The sequence below is a fragment of the Heteronotia binoei genome, chromosome 4 (genome assembly GCF_032191835.1).
Source record: "Heteronotia binoei isolate CCM8104 ecotype False Entrance Well chromosome 4, APGP_CSIRO_Hbin_v1, whole genome shotgun sequence".
In the NCBI taxonomy this organism is placed as follows: domain Eukaryota; kingdom Metazoa; phylum Chordata; class Lepidosauria; order Squamata; family Gekkonidae; genus Heteronotia; species Heteronotia binoei.
Genome location: NC_083226.1, coordinates 30,220,219 through 30,244,936, shown reverse-complemented (window position 1 = coordinate 30,244,936; position 24,718 = coordinate 30,220,219). Strand labels below are relative to the sequence as shown.

Below are 24,718 nucleotides of genomic sequence, written 5' to 3'. Positions count from 1 at the left end.
TCAGCTCCCTCTTCTTTGCGCACGCGCCCTGACACATCCAATAGGAGCACACGAGGGCGCTTTTAAGTAAGTAGAGTCTCAGATTCGCGAAGCGGCGGGTTGGCTGGCTCACCGTTCCGTTGGGTGACGTCATTGCGACAGCTTGCAAAGGACACTTTGTTTTGTTAGAGGTTTGAATTTCAGGCGGTTGCCGACTCCGAGTTCGGTTTTAAATTTAAGGGATTTTGCCTTCTACCTCGGGACGATGGCGTCTCCCTTTCCCCCTTCTCGAATGTCGCAGCCGAGCAAGAAAAGGTGAGGAGGGAAATCTCTCAGGCCAGAGTAATAGAAATAGACTGTTATTGCGGCCGCATGGGCTTCCTCGGAAGTAAGACCCCTGAATTCAGTGGGGTAAAAGGCAGAGAGGGCTCAAGCCTGAGGAAAGGTTAAGGTGTTAGGGGGTGCGAAAGTCTTTAAATGGATAGGCATTAGGACCGAGCTCTGACACCCTCAGGCAGAGCGTTAGATAGGGAAAGGAAAAGAAGGAGGAATTCCTGTCTGTTAAAATACGCCAGTTTAGTGCAGTGGTTAAGTGCGCGGACTCTTATCTGGGAGAACCGGGTTTGATTCCCCACTCCTCCACTTGCACCTGCTGGCATGGCCTTGGGTCAGCCATAGCTCTGGCAGAGGTTGTCCTTGAAAGGGCAGCTGCTGTGAGAGCCCTCTCCAGCCCCACCCACCTCACAGGCTGTCTGTTGTGGGGAGAGAATATATAGGAGATAGTAAGCCGCTCTGAGTCTGTGATTCACAGAGAAGGGCAGGGTATAAATCTGCAATTCTTCTGTTTAGTGCACCTTTTAGGCTCCTCCAGTGTTCCCTTTAAGCTGATTTAGTGTGAGCTGACTCACAGATTTTTAGCCTCCAGCTTTGTTTTAGCTCAGAAAGAATGACCGCAGAGCACACTAATTTATGTAGTTGCTCACAACTGTAAAGCCAGTAGCTCACACAGTAGAATTTTTGTTCTCAAGACTCTGCATCTTACAGGGAACATTGTTCGACTGATGTATGTATGGGATTGCCAGCCCCCAGGTATGGCCCGGGGATGTCCTAGAATTACAATTTAATCCAGACTTCAGGGATCAGTTTCCCTGAAGAAAACGGCTGCTTCGGAGGGTATGGCATAATTCACTGAAGTCCTTCCCCTCCATGTCTTCTTCAGGCTTCAACCCCTAATTCTCCAGGAATTTCCCAACCTGGAGCTGGCAACTTTATGTATGTAGTGTTCTTTAGCCTTGAGTTGGTAACACTAGATGAATAGCTTGTTTCTGCAGTTTTTTGATAATAATTGTATCAGTGTGATGTCACTGTTGGGCTAGTAGAATCTGGAAGAACCAGGTGTGAATCCCAGCTTTCCTGGGGAAGGTGTAGCATTGAGCTGGTCACTTGCATTCAGCCTGACCTATCTCACAGGGTTGCGGTCATTATGCTAAAACAGAGAACAGAAGAATTAGGTCTGTCCTGTGAAATATCTTGTTTCCTATGACAGCCAGGCAAATGCTCTCTTGCTGATTGCTCTCTAGCATCTGACAGTCACACTTAGTATGCTGGAACTCAGTTGTCCCTTTGGGCTATGATGCCTGGTATTGCCAACATGAGTTTGTTTTCTGTAAATCTGCCCGACCCCTGTTAGCTCTATCTGAGGCAGTAGCTGTCAGCGCATTCCAGGATGCTGTAAAAATGCTAGTATACATAAGAACTGTAGGCAATGTGCAATAAGTAAATAAGTCTTTACATATGGGTAGCATGATACCCCATGGCGCAGAGTGGTAAAGCTACAGTACTGCAGTCCTAAGCTCTGCTCACGACCTGAGTTTGATTCTGGCAGAAGCTGGTTTCAGGTAGCCGGCTCCAGGTTGACGCAGCCTTCCATCCTTCTGAAGTCATTAAAATGAGTACCCAGCTGGTTGGGGGGAAAGTGTAGATGACTGGGGAAGGCAATGGCAAGCCACCCCTTAAGTATGCTGTGAAAACGTTGTGAAAGCAATGTCACCCCAGAGTCGAAAATGACTGGTGCTTGCACGGGGGGCTACCTTTACCTTTTTAAATAGCCTCTTAACCATGCCTAACTTGGTGTGGTGATGGCAGAGTAAGAAATAATTTCTCTGGCATTGTTGCATTCTGTGAGAGCAGTCTAAGTAAGGTAGAGGCTGTGGCTCAGTGATAAAGCAACTGCTTGGCATTCAGAAGGTCCGAGGTTCAATCCCTGGCCTCTCTTTTTAAAAGACCAGGTAGGAGGTGATATGTAAGGACAGTTTGGGCCTTGATTGACTGGTAATCTGATTCAGTATAAGGCAGCTTCATATATATTCAGCTTTTAGAGTGCTAACAAGGTCTGACTTGTGCTGGTCGAGCAGATGGCTCCATTGAATGCTTAAAAGTCTGATGCTTTTGCTAGATTTGCTGTCCTGATTAAGCTGTTTGCTTCTGTTCTGAACTGGATGCTACTATTAATGCTGCCAGAATACCAGAGCACAATATTGTTGGTTTTCCTTGGATGGCCTTCAATTGCTACATCACAAGGATGTGCATAGGGTGTTTGGAGGGGTGTAGCTAGCCTGCAATTGCCCAGTTGAGCCTTGCTGTTGTCTTGCACCTACTTGAAAGGAAGTGCTATTTGGGTATAACTGATGTTAATATTTTCCTGAAAGAGGGGATAGTCTTGATGTAGCACTCCACTTCACCCCAAGGGAGTCAGCAGCTTGGTTCCAACCTTATGTGGCTCCTTTTGCCCAACTACGCCTACACCTTTTCTTGGAAAGGAGTGAGCTGACTATAGTTATCTATGCTGTGATCATGTCAGTACTTGATTGCTATAATATGTAGAAAATGAGGTTGCTCATGAAGAGTCTGAAATGGTCTAAAATATTGCAGTAGAGAGAGAGTTTAGTGTAGTGATTAAGTGCGTGGACGCTTATCTGGGAGAACCGGGTTTGATGCCTCACTCCTCCACTTGCACCTGCTGGCATGGCCTTGGGTCAGCCATAGCTCTGGCAGAGGTTGTCCTTGAAAGGGCAGCTGCTGTGAGAGCCCTCTCCAGCCCCACCCACCTCACAGGGTGTCTGTTGTGGGGGAGGAAGGTAAAGGAGATTGTGAGCCGCTCTGAGACTCTTCGGAGTGGAGGGCGGGATATAAATCCAATACCACCTTCTTCAGTATAAAAATTAGTGGGAGGTGGTCTGGAGCAGTTGTATTGCCCTTGTTAAAAGAGCTGTATTGATTACCAGTTTTCTTCCAAGTAACAAGTAAAGGTGCTGGTTTTAACTGTTAAAACCCCACATCAATTGGATATGAGGTACCTAAAGGTCCCCTCCTCTGCGGATGCTCAAATATCTGCTGGTTCATCTTATGTCCTGCTTGCCTGGGGTGATCATACAGCAGTTAATCAAAAGACTGTTCGGCTGTTTGCATCCAGTTCACCTCTATTTACAAGAGCAGGATACTTGGCAGCCATCAAAACCTTTCTTCTAGCTGATTAGGGATCAACTGAGAGTCTTCTGTTCTTCCTACCCTGAATTGTTAGTTTGGGCTTCAGAGAAAAAGAGCAGATTGCTTCTGTTCTGCTGTAGAAGCTGCAGGAACTGGGAGGGGAGAAAGCCACTGGGAATTTTTCTCTACACTTAAAACTGATTGCTTGGGTTGAGGAAAGCAGGCATGATCTGCTCCTGTTCTCCATAGCTCAAGCTGACAGCGGGGACTGAAAGAATGATCTACTTTTATCTTCTGCAACCCAAAGTTCTCAGTTTGGGGGATGGGGGGAAGAAACAGGTTGTTTTTCTACTCCTATTTCCTGAAGCTATCAGCTTGGACAGCAGAGAATACATGCAGATCACTTTTGTTCTCCTGCAGCCCAAGCTGTTGACCATTTCTGTCAGTTTTGGCATAGATTAAAAAAGCAGTTTGTTCTTTTTTCTCCACTCAAAATGGCCTGTCAAGAAGAATCAGAGCAATCTGCTTTTCTTCCTGCACATCTTGAGCTGCATGGGCAGCAGAGAATCAAGAGTGATCGGTTACTTTTCTTTACAACAGAAGCTGACAGTCTAGTATAGAAGATGAAAGAATCCAATCACTACAGTTCTTTCAATGCCAAGATTCTCCCGGTCTTGCTGGAGTAGAGAGTGATGATGGAGTGGAGAACAGAAAAATAAGCTCAGCTGATAGCATCTAAGAGGCAGCTTTTGATCTCCATCCACTTCCATACTTCTTGCTGAATCCCTGAATGTTGGGACACAGCAAGAAATGTGGAAGGCAGTTTCTTTTTAGCAGCCATTTGTCTTGTTTGTTGGGTACTGAACAGATTGGATGATCACCTATCTTCAAGCTAGCTAAGCATATCTACTATGAAATTTGCAGCATCATTACTTTTGATGAACTGTCCTGTCTGGAAGACAATCTGTTTTCTGGATGGGCTTACTTTCTAAAGTGAGATGGGTGGTGATGGGTGCCAAGACTGGATATGGGAAGACTTGTAAAAAAATTGGCAGGAAATGCTGCTGTCATGAAAGGGCCTTCTGACCTTGGCCTTTGTCATGATCCCTAACCCCAAATCAGGCTTATGGCCTTGTAGGTGTGCACTTTTGACAGGTGGGGAGGGTCTCCTTTAAGAACTTGGCTGTGTAAATAGGAAGCTTTGACTTCCTTCACCTGTGGTGTTGTTGTTGTTGCTGAGTCGCACAGTCAAGTCCGATTCTTTGTGACCCCGTGGACAAAGTCACGCCAGGCCCTCCTGTATTTTACCATCCTCCGAAGTCTGCTCAAATTCGTGTTAGTTACATCAGTAACACTGTCCAACCATCTCATCTTTTGCCATCCCCTTCTTCTTTTGCCTTCTGTGTTTCCCATCATCAGGATCTTCTCCAGTGAGTGCTCCCTTCTCATTAGTGGCCAAAGTATTTGAACTTCAGCATCTGACCTTTCAGGGAACAGTCTGGGTTGATTTCCCTTTCAACTGACTGATTGGATCTTCTTGCAGTCCAATGGATTATCAAGATTCTTCTCCAGCACCACATCTCAAAAGCATCTGTTCTTCGGCGCTCGGCCTTCCTTATGGTCCAGCTCTCACAGCCATACATTACTACTGGGAATACCATTGCTTTGACTTATACGGACTTTTGTTGGCAGGCTGATGTCTCTACTTTTTATTATACTGCCTAAGTTTGTCATAGCTGTCCTCCCAAGGAGCAAACGTCTTTAAATTTCATGGCTACAGTCACCATCTGCAGTGATCTTGGATCCCAGAAATGTGAAGTCTGTCACTACTTCCATGTCTTCTCCTATTTGCCAAGGTGTGATGGGGCCGGATGCCATGATTTTAATTTTTTTGATGTTGAGTTTCAAGCCTACTTTTGTGCTCTCCTCTTTCACCCTCAACAAGAGGTTCTTTAGGTCCTTCTCACTTTCTGCCATTAGAGTGTATTATCTGCATATCTGAGGTTTGTTGATGTTTTTCCCGGCAATCTTAATTCCAGCTTCTGCTTCATCCAGGCCAGCATTCCGCATGATCTACTCTGCATATAAATTAAATAAGCAGGGTGACAATATACATCCTTGTCGAACTCCTTTTCCTATTCTAAACCAATCAGTTGTTCCATATCCTGTTCGGACAGTTGCTTCTTGACCCTTTATACAGGTTTCTCAGGAGACGTGTGAGGTGGTCTGGTACTCCCATCTCTTTAAGGACTTGCCACAGTTTGTTGTGATCCACACAATCAAAGGCTTTAGTGTAGTCAATGAAACAGAATAGACGTTTTTCTGATATTCCCGTGCTTTCTCCATAATCCAGCAAATGTTGGCAATTTGATCTCTAATTCCTCTACCTCTTCGAAACCCATCTTAAACTTCTGGTAGTTCCTGATCTACATACTGCTGAAGCCTAGCTTGTAGGATCTTTAGCATGATCTTGCTGGCATGTGAAATGAGTGCAATGGTGCAATAGTTTGAACATTCCTTGGCATTACCCTTCTTTGGGATAGGAATATAAACTGATCTTTTCCAATCCTGTGGCCACTGTTGCGTTTTCCAGATTTGTTGACATAATGTGTGTATCACTTTAACAGCATCTTTTAGGACTCTGAATAGCTCAACTGGGATACCATCATCTCTGCTCGCTTTGTTGTTAGCAATACTTTCTAAGGTCCATTTGATTTCACACTCCAGAATGTCTGGCTCAAGGTCAGCGATTTCACTGCCATGGTTGTCAAGGACATTGAGATCCTTCTCGTATAATTCTTCTGTGTATTCTTGCCACCGCTTCCTGATCTCTTCTTCTTCTGTTAGGTCCCTACCGTTTTTGTCCTTTATCATGGCCATCCTTGCACGAATTGTTCCCTTGATTTCTCCAATTTTCTTGAATAGATCTCTTGTCCTTCACATTCTATTATTTTCCTCTGTTGCTTTGCAGTGTTCCTTTAGGAAGGCCTCCTTATCTCTCCTTGCTGTTCTCTGAAAATCTGCATTTAGTTGGGTGAATTTTTCCTTTTCACCTTTGCCTTTTGCTTTCCTTCTTTCCTCAGCTATTTGTAAAGCCTCATCAGACAGCCACTTTGCTTTCTTGCATTTCTTTTTCTTTGGGATGAGATTGCTGCCTTCTGTACGATGTCATGAACCTCCGTCCATAGTTCTTCAGGCACTGGTTCCTTAAACCTATTCTTCACCTCCACTGTATATTCATAAGGGATGTGATCAAGGTCAAACCTGAATGGCCTAATGGCTTCCCCAGTTTTCTTAAGTTTAAGCCTGAATTTTGCGATGAGTAGCTCTTGATCTGAGCTGCAGTCAGCTCCAGGTCTTCTTTTTGTTGACTGTAAGGAGCTTCTCCATCTTTGACTGCAGAGTATATAATCAATCTGATTTCTGTGTTCCCCATCAGGTGATGTCCATGTGTAGAGTCACCTTTTAGGTTGTTGGAAGAGGGTGTTCGCTATGACCAGCTTGTTCTCTTGACAAAACTCTATTGGCCTTTGCCCGGCTTAATTTTGTTCTCCAAGGCCAAACTTGTCAGTCGTTCTGGTTACCTTTTGACTTCCTACTTTGACATTCCAGTCCCCTATGATGAGGAGGACATCTTTTTTTGGTGTTAATTCTAGAAGATGTTGTAGATCTTCATAGAACTGGTGCACTTCAGCCTCTTCTGCATCAATGGTTGGGACATAGACTTAGATTACTATGATATTGAATGGTTTGCCTTGGATACGGACCAAGATCATTCCGTCATTTTTGAGATTGTATCCCATTACTGCCTTCCTCACTCTTGTTAACTATAAAGGCCACACCATTTCTTCTACGCGACTCTTTCCCACAATAATAGATGTAGTGATCCTCCAAGTTAAATTCACCCATTCCTGTCCATTTTAGTTCGTTGTTTCCCAAGATGTCTTGTCTTCACCTGTTAAGTTACACTAATTAGGGTCAATGTGAAAGGTGGAAGAACATGTCTGGCTTAATTGGCTTTGACAGCTGAGGACCTAGGTGAGCTGTCAAGATCTGCCATGTCATCTTGATTAGTCCCTGTCTCTCATTGGTTGGTCCAGAACGCCTAAGGGCTAAGTGCGGAGTTGAGAGGAAGCCTTGTCAGCTTGCGACTCTCTCTGGCCATTCTTTCCTTAATAGGTTGCTGGAATATTGCTGGCTGGAATGCCAAAACTGTACTTATCCACATGGTAATGTACTGCCTGTCTAAATGTCTAGTTAGTGCTTATATTATGTTTTTATTTTAATTTTGCACTGCCTGTATGTTTTATTTTATTCTTATGACTACTTTTTGTTAAAACAATAAAAAGCCCTGTTTTGTTACTGGTGCCGGTCTGTGTGCTGCCTGTTAGAGCTCTCCAGGGATCTGATGATCTTGACCTCGGCTATCATAATCTGTCCAACAAATCTTCTGGTGGGGGAAGCAGCCTGTGTTGGCCTTAGGGCGGGGCTGCTGACTGACTCTCTCTCTGCAAGTAGAACCAGGTGGAGGTTCTCCTTTTCTCCCTCCTGGAGTTTGCCTGTAAAGGGAGTGGTGGCAGACTACCAAGAGGGCTGGGTACTTAACCAGCCAATGTTTCCTGGGGCAGCTCCCTGGCTGGGCTAGCCAGTAGTGGCTGAGTATAGTGTGGATTGGGAAACAGTTAAACCCCTTCCATGACTCTTCCCCAGCTTGTAGGTGTTAAATTCTAAAGGTGACCCTGAGAGTAAGAATAAACTAAAGGGGAGTGCTGGGGAGGTGTTTCATGACAGTTGCTTTCAAGGACATCTTAATTTTTCTTCTTGTAAAAAATTGGAATTTTCGGACTGCTTTAAGAAAAAAATCTTGAAATATTTTCTGCTTTGGAATTACTGGAATGCTTTTAAGATAAGATGCTATTCCTTCAAAATATGTAGTATGAGGGATTTTTTTGTAAGACAGTTGTTAACAGTAGCTGATAATTCCTGTGTGTACTGTCAAAATATACAACCTATTTTCAAGAATATTGATCGCTTAAATGGGACTAACTTTGTTTGCTATTTGTATGCTATAACAATGCATATGATGACAATATAGTATTGAAGGGTTGTTCTAAGTCTTGTATCCAAATATGCTGCTTGTCCTGTTGTGGCTGTTTTGTCCATATAATACAGTTTTGTTTACTATTGAAGTACATTTCTATTTTCAGGTGTTATTTTCTTATTCTCAGACGACAAACAAAGGTGCCTTCGGCAAATATATGAATAAACTCAGTTCAACTATAGCCGCTGAGGCTTTTGCACAGCAAATCAATCACGTTAAATAGGATAAATGTTGGATATAAAACACTGACAAACCTTGGTGCTTGTGCCTTTTACTAACAATATTTAAGTTAGTTATTCAAACTTGAATCAGAATTGTCAGATTCAAGTTCAGTAAAACCTACATTATTGCTAACTATTTAAATTGAGCTTCAGGTCTGATTTTAGGACAAATGAACATATGAAGCTGCCTTTGGTCCATCAAAGTCAGTATTGTCTACTCAGACTGGCAGCGGCTCTCCAGGGTCTCAAGCTGAGGTTTTTCACACCTATTTGCCTGGACCCTTTTTTGGAGATGCCAGGGATTGAACCTGGGACCTTCTGCTTACCAAGCAGATGCTCTACCATTGAGCCACCGTCCCTCCCCGACTGACTTGGGCACACCTATGAATGACTTGTACTGTGATGGGTGGGTAAGGGTGCACCTGTGTTGATGCAGGCAAGATTTGGACGCAGCTGCTGATCACATCCAAGTGACATTATTACAATATGCAGTAGGTGGGGCTATTTTAGAAGACCAGAGCCTTCAGTTGGGCCAATAGTGTGCCAAGATTGCTGTCTTGTTCCAGAAATTGACTGTATTTTGCTTGTGTTTATAACAATTCTACTAGCTTCCTATATGCTTCAGTGCTCAGCACATGATTTCTGCAGTGTATTCCTGTCTGTTTGAGAAAATTATTGGAAGCCCTATTCTTGTCTGGAGTGGTTGGGTACCAAAATATTTAGATAATCAAGTTAAACTTTATGATGATGGCAAAACTAAACTAATGTATTATCATGGAGCATACTGCAGCATATTTGTTGCCAGATTTGTTCACAATTGAACAAATGCTTGAGAATATGTTGTATATGTCTACCATATACACAGGAATGATAAACTAATGTTGTAGGTTGGCTGATATAATTTTTTTCAAGCTATACATTTTGAGCAAAAGCATTGTTTTAAAAAAGTATCATTCCAAAGAACTGTTCCCCAGTGAGACACCTGCCCCTGTGTTCCTGGAGAATGGCCAAGACTATTGCCCCAGGGAGGTTGTAGTTGGCAGGTGGTTTTTCTCCCAGGAAACAGCCACTGCTGATGTGACTGGAGGATGGATGTGCTGCAAGCCTCCCTGAACTCTGGGTTCCATGCCAGCAATGGCAGCAATCCCCCACCCTTCTCCATGACCTCCACACACTCATCCCAGTGGCCAGGTGGCTGCTGAGAAGAGACAAGAAAAACAACTACCAGCAGCGTGGTGTCCACCCAAGAAAAGAGCAAGCTGGCCAGTTTTGCTCTCCTTTAGAGCCTTGGCAATCTCTTACCTGAGCTGTTGTGCCTTGCGCTGGGGAGACAGCAAGAAGGCAAAAAGGGAAGGGAATGAGGCATTGGTTTCTTGCAAAGAGAGGCTTCACAACACTGCTGGCTGGCTCAGAGCCTACACCTCCCTCCACCAACATGAGGTAAACTAGCCTTGGCCATCTCACTCTCACCTGAGCTATGGTCCTTATGCCATGGAGCAAGCCAGAAAACACGGAGAGGAGTAAAGAGTGCACAGATTCAGTAATGGGAGAGAGAGAGAGACAATGTTATGTGTTCAGACGTGCTCTGATAATAAGTTATATTTATATATGTATATTAATAATTGTAGCTTATATTGTCTGTTTGGTGGGATGGCTCTTATTGCTAGTAATTGAAAATGTAGCTCTCTGCAAGCTGTGAAGTGAGTACCCCATTGAACTCCTTAAATGATAGTCATTGGATTGAAACAGTTTTCATCTCCTTGGATGAAGGGCAGGAATACTAAAGTAACAAATAAATAATTGGGAACGTGAAGGTAAATCCGTGGATTATTGACCAGTAATTTCTTTATCTCTTTTCTTCTGTTCTAGTGAGATCTTGGCTGCTTCGTTAGTAAATGGTGTCACCCAGGCTCTGGCTAACTTGCTCGACTTATGGAATGAAATGGGCATGAAGAACGAATTGAAGCTGGAGCGTATGCAGGCTGTGAAAGTCCACGTTGAGGTATGGACCAGTTTGGCCTTGTAATACCTTCTGTGTGTAGATTGGAAAGACCCATCTCCCCTCCCTCCAGATTCTCACTTTTGCATATTGTGGCCTGGTGCCTGTTAGGCACCCCTGGGTTTCTGATCCTCTTGAAATTGAAATAAGTCTTGGAAGGTGGGGGAAGTTGAAGCCACCAGGGGATAGAAGTTAAATGCCTTACTGAGTTCCTCGCTTCCTCTATGACTAGATAACAATCCTGAACTTGCAAGGATTTTGAAGCCATGAGAAACATATTGTGTGTTTTGGAAAAAGTGGAAACTTCTAGAAAAAACGTTTAAGTATATTCTCAGTCTTACTGAAATTGCAGATTTTCAAGGGAGAACATTAATTTTCATTCCTCCTAACTAAATTTGCAGAATTTAAGCAGGCTGCATCATTCAGCTTTTATTTGTGCACAAAAATACAGACAATACATGACCATCAGTATAAGCTGTTTGTGGAGCACGCAGTGCCCATTTCACCTTTTTGCCTGAAACACAAGGGCTGTGTTTGTCAAAAACCCAGATGGGTAGCAATGACTGCATGAACAGCATAGTCAGGCTTAAAGCAGCAAATAGGAGATGAGACTGACCTCTTATTCCCTGTTGACTTCCTTCCTTGGAACAAGAATTCCTGACAGGCTCATGCTGAGCTCTGTAGAGAAGTGATGAGAGCAAAGAAAATGAAGGTTGCATCCAGTGAACCGAGCAAAAACATGACACCCAGTTCTTCTTTTATATGCTTCTCCAGTAGGGATAGGGTTTTCAGGGAATTGCTGCTATTACAAGTGGAGCACTCTTTTGAAGTGTATTGATCCCACTTTTCACCCTGAAAATGCAAGGTGCCACATCCAGCCTACTCCTCATTCAGTGAGGCATGTTTTGGTTCATTTGGTAAGGCTGCTTTGCTGTCATCTTCAACTAGGTCTCCTAGAAAAAAGTGGGCCTGCTATCTAGGCCCTAAGCCATTCCACAGATAACTTTAAAACAGTCATTCCCAGCCTGATGGACCTAGACACACACATACACACACACACACACACAAACAATATGGCTATTGCAGATAACTACCTATGAAAGGTAACTCTTACCTTTTGAGTTTGTTCTTTTTAAAGGTAGATCATTCAGCACTCATGTCTGATACAAGTCTGGAGGGTCCAATCTTGATTTAGTTGATCTGTTTAAGCCTTCAGTTGCACAGACTGAGTCCATCTCTTTCTTCACTAGTACAAAATTAGCTTTTAGGTGGTAGTTCTAGCAGTGTGTGACATTGGATGGAGTCAAAGGTCCCAGGAAATGTTGCTTAGCCTGCTTTCCATAAACCAGGAGGCAGGCTCCAATCCATTTATGAAACAAACCCATCTATGAGAAGAACAAATTTTCCAGGTAAGCATTTCATTTTCTTTTTGTTGTTTGGTCGCACAGTCGAGTCCGACTCTTTGTGATCCCATGGGCAAAGTCACACCAGGCCCTCCTGTCTTCCACCATCCTCCGAAGTCTGATCAAATTTGTGTTAGTTGCATCTGTAACGCTGTCCAGCCATCTCATCTTTTGCCGTCCCCTTCTTTTGCCTTCTGTCTTTCCCAGCATCAGGATCTTCTCTAGTGAGTGCTCCCTTCTCATTCGATGACCAAAATATTTGAGCTTCAGCATCTGACCTTCCAAGGAACAGTCTGGGTTGATTTCCCTTAGGACTGACTGATTGGATCTTCTTGCAGTCCAAGGGACTCTCAAGATTCTTCTCCAGCACTACATCTCAAAAGCATCTATTCTTCTGCACTCGGCCTTCCTTATGGTCCAGCTCTCACGGCCATACATTACTACTGGGAATACCATCGCTTTGACTATACAGACATTTGTTGGCAGGGTGATTTCTCTGCTTTTTATTACACTGCCCAGGTTTGCCATAGCTGTCCTCCCAAGGAGCAAACGTCTTTAAATTTCATGGCTACAGTCACCATCTGCAGTGATCTTGGATCCCAGAAATGTGAAGTCTGTCACTACTTCCATGTCTTCCCCTTCTATTTGCCAAGGTGTGATGGGGCCGAATGCCATGATTTAATTTTTTTGATGTTGAGTTTCAAGCCTGCTTTTGTGCTCCCCTCTTTCACCCTCAACAAGAGGTTCTTTAGGTCCTCCTCACTTTCTGCCATTAGGGTGGTATCATCTGCATATCTGAGGTTGTTGATGTTTTTTCTTAGCAATCTTAATTTCATTTTCTAATCTGTGTTAAAAACATAACAGTATATTTTTGATGTGTGACTACTCTGATCCTTCTTTGTGTGGTTTTCTTGACAGAAACTGTTGGATGACATGATTGAGGAAGAAAGAAACTTGAAAGAAAAGATTGAAAGTGACATTGAAATACAGAAGAAGGAGTTAAGTGTAATAAGAAATGAACTGAAGCTAGATCCATACAAGGTAAGTTTTCATTGCTGATTATTTATTGCTGAGAAACGAATAACATATCCTACATGAAGCATAGATTGAAGACACTGGCTTGTTTAAGCAGTTTCTTTATCTTGGGGCTATTGCATAAAAACAAATATTCAAATGCAGTTTCTATGCATATGTAAAGGTCTCATGTTCAGTCCCTGACATTTGTTAGTTATTATAAGTAACAACTAACTTGGTCTCGTCCCTAGCAATGCAGTGAAATGGCATTACCCCAGACAGAATTTCATTTTTGCACCTGAAGTTCTTCCCCTCAATGCTCTGATTGTGCTCATTGCCCTCCAGTGGACATAAAGCATTTGGGCTGGTTTAAGTAAAAGAAAGGGAAAATTGTCAGGAGAGGACTTGACTGATTAAAACCATCTACAGCTAAGTATATTTTTTGGTGCAGGGATCAAGGCGTGCATGGCTGAATCTTTTTTTGCTTCACATCCTCTTTCCTGCTTTGATTGAAATCCAGGGTGCTATAAGCTTTTAGGGATGACCACTTCAAACTTTAGAAAAGCCTAAAGCAAGGGTAACTGAGAGAAGACGGAATGCATCTCCAGTCACCCCATCAAGAACTTTTAAGAACCCTATTGTCTTGTCATGGGTAATAAAATAAAAATTAATTTGTACACTCTTTCATGCCACATAGGCAGGGAGTTTAGATTTGAGTTCTTGTCATTTTGCACTGAAGGGCCATAGTAGATGACAATTTTCTGGTGAATTATTCTCCCTTCTTTGCGATTCCTTGTGAGCCTCCAGCTTATCCACTTGTGAAAATGGAAGCTTATCAGCGTTAGAAATTTCTGCACTGAGAAGTTACCAGGCTCACTGCTGTGTTTCTTTTGCTGCCTTGCCGATTGGTGTATTTTAAATTCTGTTAGTTACCCTATCCTAATATAAGCTTGACAACTATTGGAGTTGGGCAGAACTGGGCTTAGGAAAAGTATATCCTAATGTCTCTCCTGGTCCAGGAAAAAAGGAGGCCTGCTCCAGAGTTCTTGGATGCAGGGCTGATGAGCATCATGTCAGCAAAGCCTTGGGTTGGCTAGGGCAATTTCCCCAACTACCTGAGATCTAAGGACTAGTTGCATGTGCACTCCCCTTTGCTGCCAGGATATTTTTCAGCAAGGTGAATGGACATGCATTTGCAACTCTTGCCAGGCCAGTATAAAGGAAAGTTTCTAGATCCTTTCCAGATCAGGTAGTGTTTAGACTCATAGAATCATAAAGTGGGAAGGGACCTCCAGGGTCATCAACCTCATGCACAATGCAAATACTTCCCCCTAAATTCGCAGGATTTTCATTGTTGTCAGATGGCCCTTTAGCCTCTGTTTAAAAATCTCCAAGGAATGAGAGCCCACCACCTCCAGAGGAAGCCTGTTACACTGAGGAACTGCTTTAATGGTCAGGAAGTTCTTCCTAATGTTGAGCTGGAAACTCTTTTGATTTAATTAAATCCATTGGTTCTGGTCCTACCTTCTGGGGCCACAGAAAACAATTCCACACCCTCCTCTATATGACAGCCCTTCAAGTACTTGGTGATCATATCACCTCTCAGCCGCCTCCTCTCCAGGTTAAACATGCCCAGCTCCTTCAACCTTTCCTCATAGGACTTGGTCTCCACACCCCTCACCATCTTTGTCGTCCTCCTCTGGACCTGTTCCAGCTTGTTTATATCATTCTTAAAATGTGGTGCCCATAACTGAACACAATAATCTAGGTGAGATCTTACCAGAGCAAAGTAAAGCGATACCATTACTTCATGTGGTCTGGACGCTATACTTCTGTTGATACAGCCCAAAATTGCATTTGCCTTTTTAGCCACCACATCACAGTTTTTACTCATGTTCAGCATATGATCCACCCAGATCCTTTTCGCACATACTACTGCTGAGAGAAGTCTCCCCATCCTATAACCATGCATTGGATTTTCCCTACCTAAATGCAGAACTTTACATTTATCCTTGTTAAAATTCATTTTATTGGCTTCAGCCCAGTTTTCCAGCCTGTCAAGGTCATCCTGTATCCTGTTTCTGTCTTCTACTGTATTTGCAACCCCTCCCAATTTAGTATCATCGGCAAATTTAATAAGCATTCCCTCTATTCCTTCATCCAAATCATTTATAAAGATGTTGAACAAAGCAGGTCCCAGGACAGATCCTTGAGACACTCCACTTGTCGCTCCTCTCCAAGAGGATGAGGAACCATTCACAAGCACTCTTTGGGTGCGATCTGTCAGCCAGTTACAGATCCACCTAACAGTAACAGGATCTAAACTACATTTTACCAACTTGTTTAACATGGGCCTTGCCTTGCTTTGCCCTCCCCTACTCTGTGAGAATCTCTCAGTGAATCTCCGATCTTGCAAGGAGATGACTGACCATGAGATATTTGGTTAACATAGAGTACCTTTTGAGAAAAAAACTTGTTGGTTTATTTGTATCATGAAGGTAATCTTTTAGCAATGGCAAGAGTGCGGTCCCTTCTCACCCTTGCAGAAATCAAGGCCAAACACTTAAATATCCTTCCTCTAGAACAGTTTAGGGCAGGAGCTTGCTGCTAGAGTTCTCTCCTCCCTCTTCCTAATAAAGCTATAGGCCCGTTGGCTTTCCCTGATGGCCAAATTCACACAACAGGGCCACCCTTAGACTCGAACTCTTGAGTTCTGCAGACTGGAGCAGGGGACCAGTTGCGTTGTTTCAAAAAACCATGACTTAGTTTTGAAGTGAATTTTTCCTTATAAAATCTTTTCTGCAGTGAATGCATAGCATTAAGTAGACCTCTGGAATTCTGGTTGCACTCGAACATGGCTGGTCCTTCCAGTAGGCAAATTAGGCATTTGCCTAGGGTGCCAGGCCAGGGGGGGGGTTCCAAATTGGGCACTCTCCCTCCCATTGGTGCCCTAGGCAAATGCTCGCAGTGGCTGCTGGCTTCATTCCACCTCCCTTTCCATCAGAAGGGCTGGTTCTGCAAGGTTTCTGTAGTGACCCAATATGGCACACAAACGCTAGAGGCTGTCTCGCAGTGATCAAGAGGAGAGGCATGGTGACCAGCAGGAGAAGAGCAAGCTGCTGGAGATGAGCTGGAGCCATTGGGGGTTCCACCTCCTGTGTGGGGAGAGGGGCTAATTTCTCTTGCCATCCATACATATGACAGTGGGATTTTTGAACGTGAGGTTCAGGAGAAGGTAGGTATGTAGCAAAGACACATCAGCTGTTGTAAAGGCACAGGTCATAGCAACTGGTACAACATTGCGCTTGCATTGGGAAAGGGATCCTCTCTGTGATCCTGCATGATGCTTTGGAAGATTCAGTTCCCCCACTCTTTTTTTAAAAGCTGGTTAAGTGGTGACAAAATATTGTAAGGTATCTAGCATGCCCAAATGGAAATTTTGTTCATCCCTTCTGCTTGTTGTATTTGGCTATTTATTTCTGGACTTAGGCGTTCTCTAACTTTCCACAGGTTGAAAACGGCTTATCCATGCTTCAGCTCGAGAGAGAGTTTCGCTTGGCTTTAGAAGCTGCTGTTAAAGAAAAAAGAGAGAGGCTGGAGAAGTTGAGACAGTTGCAGCAGAAAAGTCAGTCACTGTGTGCAGAACTTTGTGCCACCCCCTACTACATCCCTACTGGCAGTGTCCCCACTTCCCTGGAGCTGAAAGAACTTGAAGAACATGTTCAGAATCTCTTGCAAGTTAAGGTATTCAAGCAACTCATTTTCTTCATTTAAAAACTAGACATAAAATGCTTCTAGAATGATATCACTGAATCACTTCTGAATGCTTAGCCTGGGAAACTTCCATGGAATTCAGTTTATGCAGACTTGACTTCTGTAAGCATTCAGAGAATTGTAGAGCCAGCCTCACTAAACAGTCAGTGAAGTGCTTGCATGTAAAGTATCTGTGTATTGCTGGTCGGTTAGGGGAAGTTAGTTTGAATTCCTGCATAGCACTTCCAGTCCATAAAGTTGGATGCTTTCATTAACATCCTTGGTCTGTTCTAAAAATATCTTAAAATATAAGATTCCCCAAACAAAAAGTCTTAAAGCAGTATAATAACCGCTTGTTTAATCTGAATGCATTTACTGATTTAAATCATTTATTTGAATAGGAGCAAAGATTGGAAGCGTTCTTAAACCTGAGAGGAGAAATCAGACAGTACAATAAAGAAATTGGCCATATACCAGATGGTACCCTGGAAAATGAAATGCTGCTTGATGGCGAAGAATATATTTACCTTACAAAGAAGAATATTGAAGATCTTAAATCGCTTGTTAATCAGGTTGGACTGGGAATGGTTATCACTGTTATCAGTGTCTTGCATGACAAGGGGTTCCACTAATGGGTTGTTACTTAAAGGTGAGGGTGAAGTCAAATTCGGCCAAGCAGACGAGTAAATTTTAAGTCCAGATATGGCACTCAGATGAGCTATATCAGTGCACTTGTGTAGTGCTGAGTGAATGGAACTGGCAAGCTACACATAGCTGTGGTTTACATAGAGCATGGCACAGTTCTGTTACAGTGGCACACATTTTCTGATCCATTCTTTCTCCACCTCCTTAAACCCTCCAAACCTTTCTTAGAGGTTTTCCAGACTTTCGGTTAGTGCAGTGTAGAGACTGTCAGTTTAGCTTACTGCTTCTTTCACTTTACTTGTGCTAATAGCCCAAGTCAGAATTGTTCAATCACAGGAGGATATTCTTTGCAGCTGTAAGGACTAGAAACCTACCTTTTTGAGGGGGGTGGGGGAAGGGGAGGAAGCTAATGGTTTTCTGGGAGCTGAATTCTCGTCCTGAATCCTGATACCATCCTTCCAACACAGCTGTGGAATATGAAGGCTGTAGGAGTCAGGTGCAATATCTTTATTGCTGAGAAACCCAGGAGTGTTACTGGGCACAGAACATTTCTGAGGAATCCCTATGGACTGTCAAATCTGATTTACCTTGCCCTTGCTGAAATCATTGGTAGTAATGTAGAAGTTTATATTGTATCCCTCTTAAACTGATGTGATTGCACCCTTTTTAGTTGCAGATCAAGAAAGAATCCTTGACTGCCAGCCTTGAGACACTGAGGACAGAAGTGCAACTCCTGTGGGACAGACTTCAGTGGCCACAAGAGCAGCAGGAGGACTTTACAAGAATTACAAGCAAGCACTCTATTTCTGAAGCACTGAAGATGGTAATGGTCAGAATTTTGTATCTCTCTCCCAGCTGCGTGCACTTCTTTCACTGTACTTAAACACTCCTATGGACTCCAGGCCAATGTGGAGTGTGGAGTGATTCTAAATTCCACAGTCCTGAACTCACTAACACAAAGGACAGTTGGGCTTTGGCAAAAAAGTGTGTCTGCAAGGTGAGGGTTCCTGCATTGCACCAGCGAGAGGCTTTCAGATTTTGTCCCCTCTTCTCAGAGGGAGTTCTTGTGCATGTCATAGGAGAGACCTTCCGTGGTGGGTCGTGGCCAGCCCAGCCCCTCTGCTCCCCTGCACAAACCACAAATGCAAACTTAGAACACCTCCAAACATCTTGTGACTGCACATCATAGGGAGAGATGAAGATTGGAGCAAGCTGCATTTCAAGGAATCTTGTCATTGATAATCTCGTTAAAGAGATCTTAATAAATTTCAGAGAAGGGGAATCCCTTGGGTTCCCTGGTATACCTTATAACTGCTGCGGTATATATGCTGCTGGGTGTAATAGCTTACTAAAAAGACTCTACATGAAATGCCATATTCCAGCTTTTTGCACGAAAGGATCAAATAACTGATTCAGTGACTGTTTTTGTACACATGGAGTTGAACTATTTTAAAACATTTTATTGGGTGAAAGTAACTATAAACACTTCAGTATTCAGTCTTTATACAGCCATAATGAATGAGAGCATAATGGCCAGAGAAAATATAATTCCTTTTCAGTACTACTGGCAAAATCAGAAATGCTCTTTTTACTGATATGCTTGAATTGTTAGTTTCATTTATAATAGTTGTACTCCAGACACTTTAATCAAAGGTGGATAAGTAAATTTACATCCAAGTCTTTGCTACTAATATCACAAATGAGAAAAATAAATACTAGATTTGCTGGAAATTTGTATCTGTCTGGTAAATAGGTCAATATAGTTTCCCAATTAAGTAAAATCATCCTGTACTTTCCCTAGTCATGGTAGGGAATGCCTTTTTTCGTCTCCTCTTAACAGCCAGCAGCATTTACATAGATTTTTGATACCACTTACACAATATATTGGTTTTCTCTAGGTCTCAGGTCTAACATATATCTTGAAGATAATATGCACATCTATATTTCCACATATCCAATATGCTTATCTGCATCTGTCATTTATCTTCGAAAAATAACTTTTGAATCTAATTCCATCAAGTACTGGGGTAGATCCTGCAGTTTCCTGCTGTGTGAGATGGTATTCCCAAGTGGATGAGGGTGAACAAGTTGAAACTTGATCCTGACAAGATAGAGGTTCTCTGAGTTAGAAGAAAGAGAGACAAGGGACTTTAGATTTTTCATGACTTAAATGGGGTTATACTCCCCTTAAGTCAAGATTGGGTGTAATTGAATCTGATGCGTTGCTGAAGTTTTGGCTCATCTATACAGTGGGTGACCTTGCTCTTGCTTCTTGCAGATTGGGAGTACTGCTTGACCCAGCAGGCACCATACAAAACCGGATGGCTGCTGAGGCTTGGAATGCATTTGCTCAGCTCCAGCTGATGCATCAACTGCATCCATTCCTGGGTCAGTCAGATCTAGCCATGGTGATCCATGCCTTAGTTACATCTAGACTTGGACTACTGCAATGAACTCAGTGCTGCCCTTGAAGAGTGTTGGGAAGCTGCAGTTAGTGCAGAATGCTGTGGCTATATTGCCTGTTGAGGCCAGCTACTGGGATCATATGTCCCCAATACTACAAAAATTACGCTAGCCACCAATCCACGTCCAGGACTAGTTCAAGGTATTGGTTTTGTCCTTTAATACGCTACATGGCTTGGGACCACAGTATCTGAAGGACCATCTTTTCAGATATGCTCCTGCCCAGGTATTAAGATCAAGGGGGGATGCACTCCTGAGTGTCCTGCTGATTATAGATTCTTGTTTGGTGGGTACATGAGAGATGGCTTCTTCAATGGCACTGTTATGACACAAGCTCCCCAGGCGCTGTTACGACACAAGCTGCTGCATGGCCCCCTCATTGTCAATCTTTAAGAAGCAGTTGGAGACAGTATTATTTAGGACTCCATTTTGATTGATTCGGCTTTTATTACTGGCAGTGTGAATTGGAGATGTTAAACTGGGCTTTAAAAAAAAAACTTTATCTTTATTCTTTTTTAAAATAATTCTTTATATTGTAAAACTGCCTTGAGTTCCGTAAGGGAGAGAGCTGGTTAATAAGTAATAACCCAAACTATTATGTTGTCATAATTGCTACATATGCTTAAAATCCTCTCACAATACAATACGTGTTAAAGATTCATCCTGGGTACTCCTGCAGCATCTTCATCTGAAGTCGACAAATCTCACAACTGTTCTGTAACCCAATATGAAAATGTATATGTATTCCACCAAAAATAATGGGAGTATGGTGAGCATCTGGAAGTAAAAACTCTCTTCCACATTTTAGCATATCCCATTTTCTCTAACTGAATACAAGTGAAATAATGAATCTATTTAAGCAACAAGACTTCAGACTGGCAGTTTGCCTTTAGGTGCTGATTTGGTTAAATTGCCTGTGTCTCAGTATATCCAGGCTTTGCACCTGATTCATTGCTGTTGAAGTTTTGGCTCATCTATACAGTGGGTGACCTTGATCTTGCTTCTTGCAGCAGTGCATCAGTGTGTTCCCAGTGCCTGTACTTGACATTTTTCCTACCTAATTTGTTCTTGGCAACTGCTGTCAAGCTGCAACCTGACAAGCCTCAGTCTTAAAATAGTGTTACTCCTTTTCCATAGTACTAAACTAGCAGTGTAGATAATGGGAAAATCAAGTGTTTCTTCCTACTTGATGTGCAAGGTTGCCACTTTTTGGAAAGTCAGGGAAATAGAAGTTGGTCAGGGAAATTGGTCTGAAGTTAGGGAAATTGTGATTAAAATATATTCAAGCAGTGGATTTTTTTTACCTGCAGCTGCAAGAGCATGATCTATTCTTGTGGCACTGGAATAGAGAAGTAGCAGAATACAAGTAAAACTTTCCCACTCCATCTTTTTCTCAACTCCAACCCCAGCAGCCAGCCTAATGTGTTTGTTGAGCTCTGTTCCTGCATGATTTCCCAGGTCTACCTTAACTTATATATAAAGATAAGCATGTTTTTGGGTCATGCTTGTGTATGGAATGGATGTTTTTGTCTCCTGCTTAAACCCAGCAGTAAACTAAAATCATGGCATCCTGCCCCATCACTCCTGGGCAAATAGAAGGGGAAGACATGGAAGTAGTGACAGACTTCACATTTCTGGGATCCAAGATCACTGCAGATGGTCACTGTAGCCATGAAATTAAAAGACGTTTGCTCCTTGGGAAGACAGCTATGGCGAACCTAGACAGCATAATAAAAAGTAGAGGCATCACCCTGCCAATAAAAGTCCATATAGTCAAAGCTATGGTATTCTGAGTAGTAATGTATGACTGTGAGAGCTGGACTATAAGGAAGAGTGAGCGCAGAAGCATAGATGCTTTCGAGCTGTGGTGCTGGAGAAGACTCTTGAGAGTCCCTTGGATTGCAAGAAGATCAAATCAGTCAGTCCTAAGGGAAATCAACCCAGACAGTTCCCTGGAAAGTCAGATGCTGAAGCTCAAATACTTTGGCCACCAAATGAGAAGGGAGCACTCACTGGAGAAGATCCTGATGCTGGGAAAGACAGAAGGCAAAAGAAGGACGGCAAGAGATGAGATGGCTGGACAGCGTTACAGATGTAACAAACATGAATTTGAGCAGATTTCGGAGGATGATGGAGGACAGGAGGGCCTAGTGTGACTTGGTCCATGGGGTTGCAAAGAGTCGGACTCGTCTGTTCGACTGAACAACAACAAAACCCAGCACAGAGTTGCAAATGAGTTTTGCTGCTGTTGGATTTCACAGACAACTAGCACTTTCTACTCTGCACCATGCAAAATAAATTTTGCAAATCTAATTGCTTGTTCCTGTTTACAGAGTATCAGATTTCTTACCCTCTTTCCTGACTTCTCCCATGCATAAAGGTTGCAAATGAGGATTGTCTGCTTCTCTAGATTGCAAAAACTCCACCTCCTTTCTTGCTGCTGATCTGCTCATTACCTTTCCCAGCTTTGGAAAGTTCCTTCTTGTTAGCATTGAGTTTATTTGAATTGAAGTTTGTATCATGGTGTAATTTTTGGTGCAATTGCAAAACATGTTGCTGCAGTTAATGTTGAAAGAAGCTGATATTAAATCTCTTACTTCAACAAATATTTTTGCAGTTGAAACTTGTGTAGTTGTAGAGTGGAACATTTCATTAAGCCTTGCATTAATGCAACATGACCTATTCATTTTTAAACTTGTGGTTATATTTGAATGATGGCCAGGGAAATTGACAAATGTTGGTCAGGGAAATGAAAAATAAAATTTTAGTGGCAACCCTGAATGTGCTTCTTGCTGCAGAGTTTGTTTGTTTTTTAGTAGCTAGCTCCTTCGCCAGCTGCTCATCTGACCAGGGCATTAGAAACATTAAAACTGTTGAAAAGTGAAAGTCAATTTCAGCCTTGTGGTGGTCAATTTAATTAAGGTCTCTTGGTTTAGATATTTCTAGATGAAAAAACTGATCACTAATTTGATCAGGTCCAAGGATTTGCTCCAGCCACTAACCCCGTTCAAGTACTTAATCTGGAATGGGAATGATGGTAAACAAGGCATGAGTTTTGCTCTTTCTAAATTATTGGTAGTCATGAAGCTTTCTGTTTTTTAAAACTTCACATTAATGTACAAGAGCCTTTTCTGTTTATTACAGACTGTTATACTGTTTTTTTCCAAAGGAATTTGTAGTGGATCTGTAAACATGCTTGGATAATAGAATTTGGCAGGAATGGAAGTATTTAACTGCTCAATGAAATGTCTTTTGCTTCATGCTGTTCTTTTGCTTTCATTAGTGGGAAGAACAGTTGCTGAACCTGGAAGAGCTGAAAAAGGAGAAACTGAAGGACATTATTTTGAAAGTCAGGGAACAGCTCAATAACTATTGGCAGAAGTGTTTTTATAGTGATGAACAGAGAGCTGCATTTCAGCCTTTTTATAATGGTAATTCCCTCTTTAGTGTTTGTCTTTCGCATGTGTCTTGCAGGTTTGCTTACTGAAGTTCCTACTTCTGTAAATGACTGGTTTTATGACCGAAAGCATTTAAAATAATTTTGTAACTTCTATGAAATGAGAACCTGATCTGTTGACTGGTGGGAATAACAGACTTCAAAGATTGCGTGGAAGGGTTATAGTGGCAGTGATTGAACAAGCCCCACCTGAGCCTTTGCTTTCTACTTGCCAAATCTAGCCCTATTTCTCATACCAGCTGATGTTTGTTTACTTGCCCCAGACAATTACACAGAAAACTTGTTGAGCCAACATGACGAGGAACTTCTGAATATGAAACTCAAGTACGAGAAGAACCAACTTATGTACGCTAGTGTACAGAAATGGGTAACTACATGGGAGCGTTTCATTGAATTGGAGGTAGGTTCTGCTGTGTGTTGAAAGGTATTGCTTTGAACATGGAGAGTCAAAATTGAAAGTCAGTTATGGATTCTCATCCTTGTGAATTATGGGCAACCTTGAGCAAGGGCTGAGCCTCAGGAGATGTCACGGGTTACTTATGAGCTTACACTGATAATTTGCGAAGGGATGGTAAGTCTGGAGGTGTGGGTAGACTTGTTCTGCTGAGGGTTTGAAATTTTCTGCAGAAAATTGCGAGATGGGATGGGAATTAGCTGCTCCAAGTCCTCGAGGGCGTAGAATTCTTAGGGAGAAGGTTATCCTCTCCTACCAGCCCAACCAGTGATTCCTAAGGTTTCTCAGCTTATTCAGTATTCTAATGCAATGCTTGTAAGGGGCTGGCATGTCAAAGTTAAATCCTTTTTGCCAGTTTAAGGTTCTTCCATTTTCCACCTCTTTTACGTGCGACTGAACTAAGTTTGGAAAAACGATACTTCATGAAAGAAGCTACTGTGCTAGCGTAGAAACTTGCTTCAGCCTGTACCAAACTTTAATTTCTCTGTTCACAGAGATAAAAATCAGATGCTGGTGGTCATTCAGAAGCTGATTCTGATTAGCAAGAACTTTGGTGTATTCATTAGATCATGTTATGTTGATTTCACGTGGCTGACTTGTTCATGGTTACTATGGCACTTAATCTGTATGGTGACACATTACTGAAAAGTTTAGATCAATGTCTAGTCCAGAGGCACTGCGAAGAGTAGAAAATGTATCAAAATAGACTTGATAGTGTCTAATATACATAAGAATCTAAGTCT

General features: G+C 42.5%; 1 protein-coding gene across 2 annotated transcripts in view; it reads left to right on the top strand.

Moving 5' to 3' along the window:
* Nucleotides 1-58: 58 nt before the first annotated feature.
* LOC132570445 (protein regulator of cytokinesis 1-like) overlaps nt 59-24,718 on the top strand; it is a 38,938-nt gene continuing 14,278 nt past the window's right edge. Inside the window, exons 1-8 of one of the 2 annotated variants that reach the window (XM_060237044.1) lie at nt 59-294; nt 10,657-10,789; nt 13,108-13,230; nt 16,714-16,947; nt 17,358-17,528; nt 18,272-18,424; nt 23,348-23,495; nt 23,785-23,921. In XM_060237044.1, coding sequence (XP_060093027.1) covers nt 245-294; nt 10,657-10,789; nt 13,108-13,230; nt 16,714-16,947; nt 17,358-17,528; nt 18,272-18,424; nt 23,348-23,495; nt 23,785-23,921 — 1,149 coding nt within the window. In that variant the 5' untranslated portion in view covers nt 59-244. The remainder of the gene's footprint in view (nt 295-10,656; nt 10,790-13,107; nt 13,231-16,713; nt 16,948-17,357; nt 17,529-18,271; nt 18,425-23,347; nt 23,496-23,784; nt 23,922-24,718) is intronic. The other variant, XM_060237046.1, reaches the window with a different exon arrangement.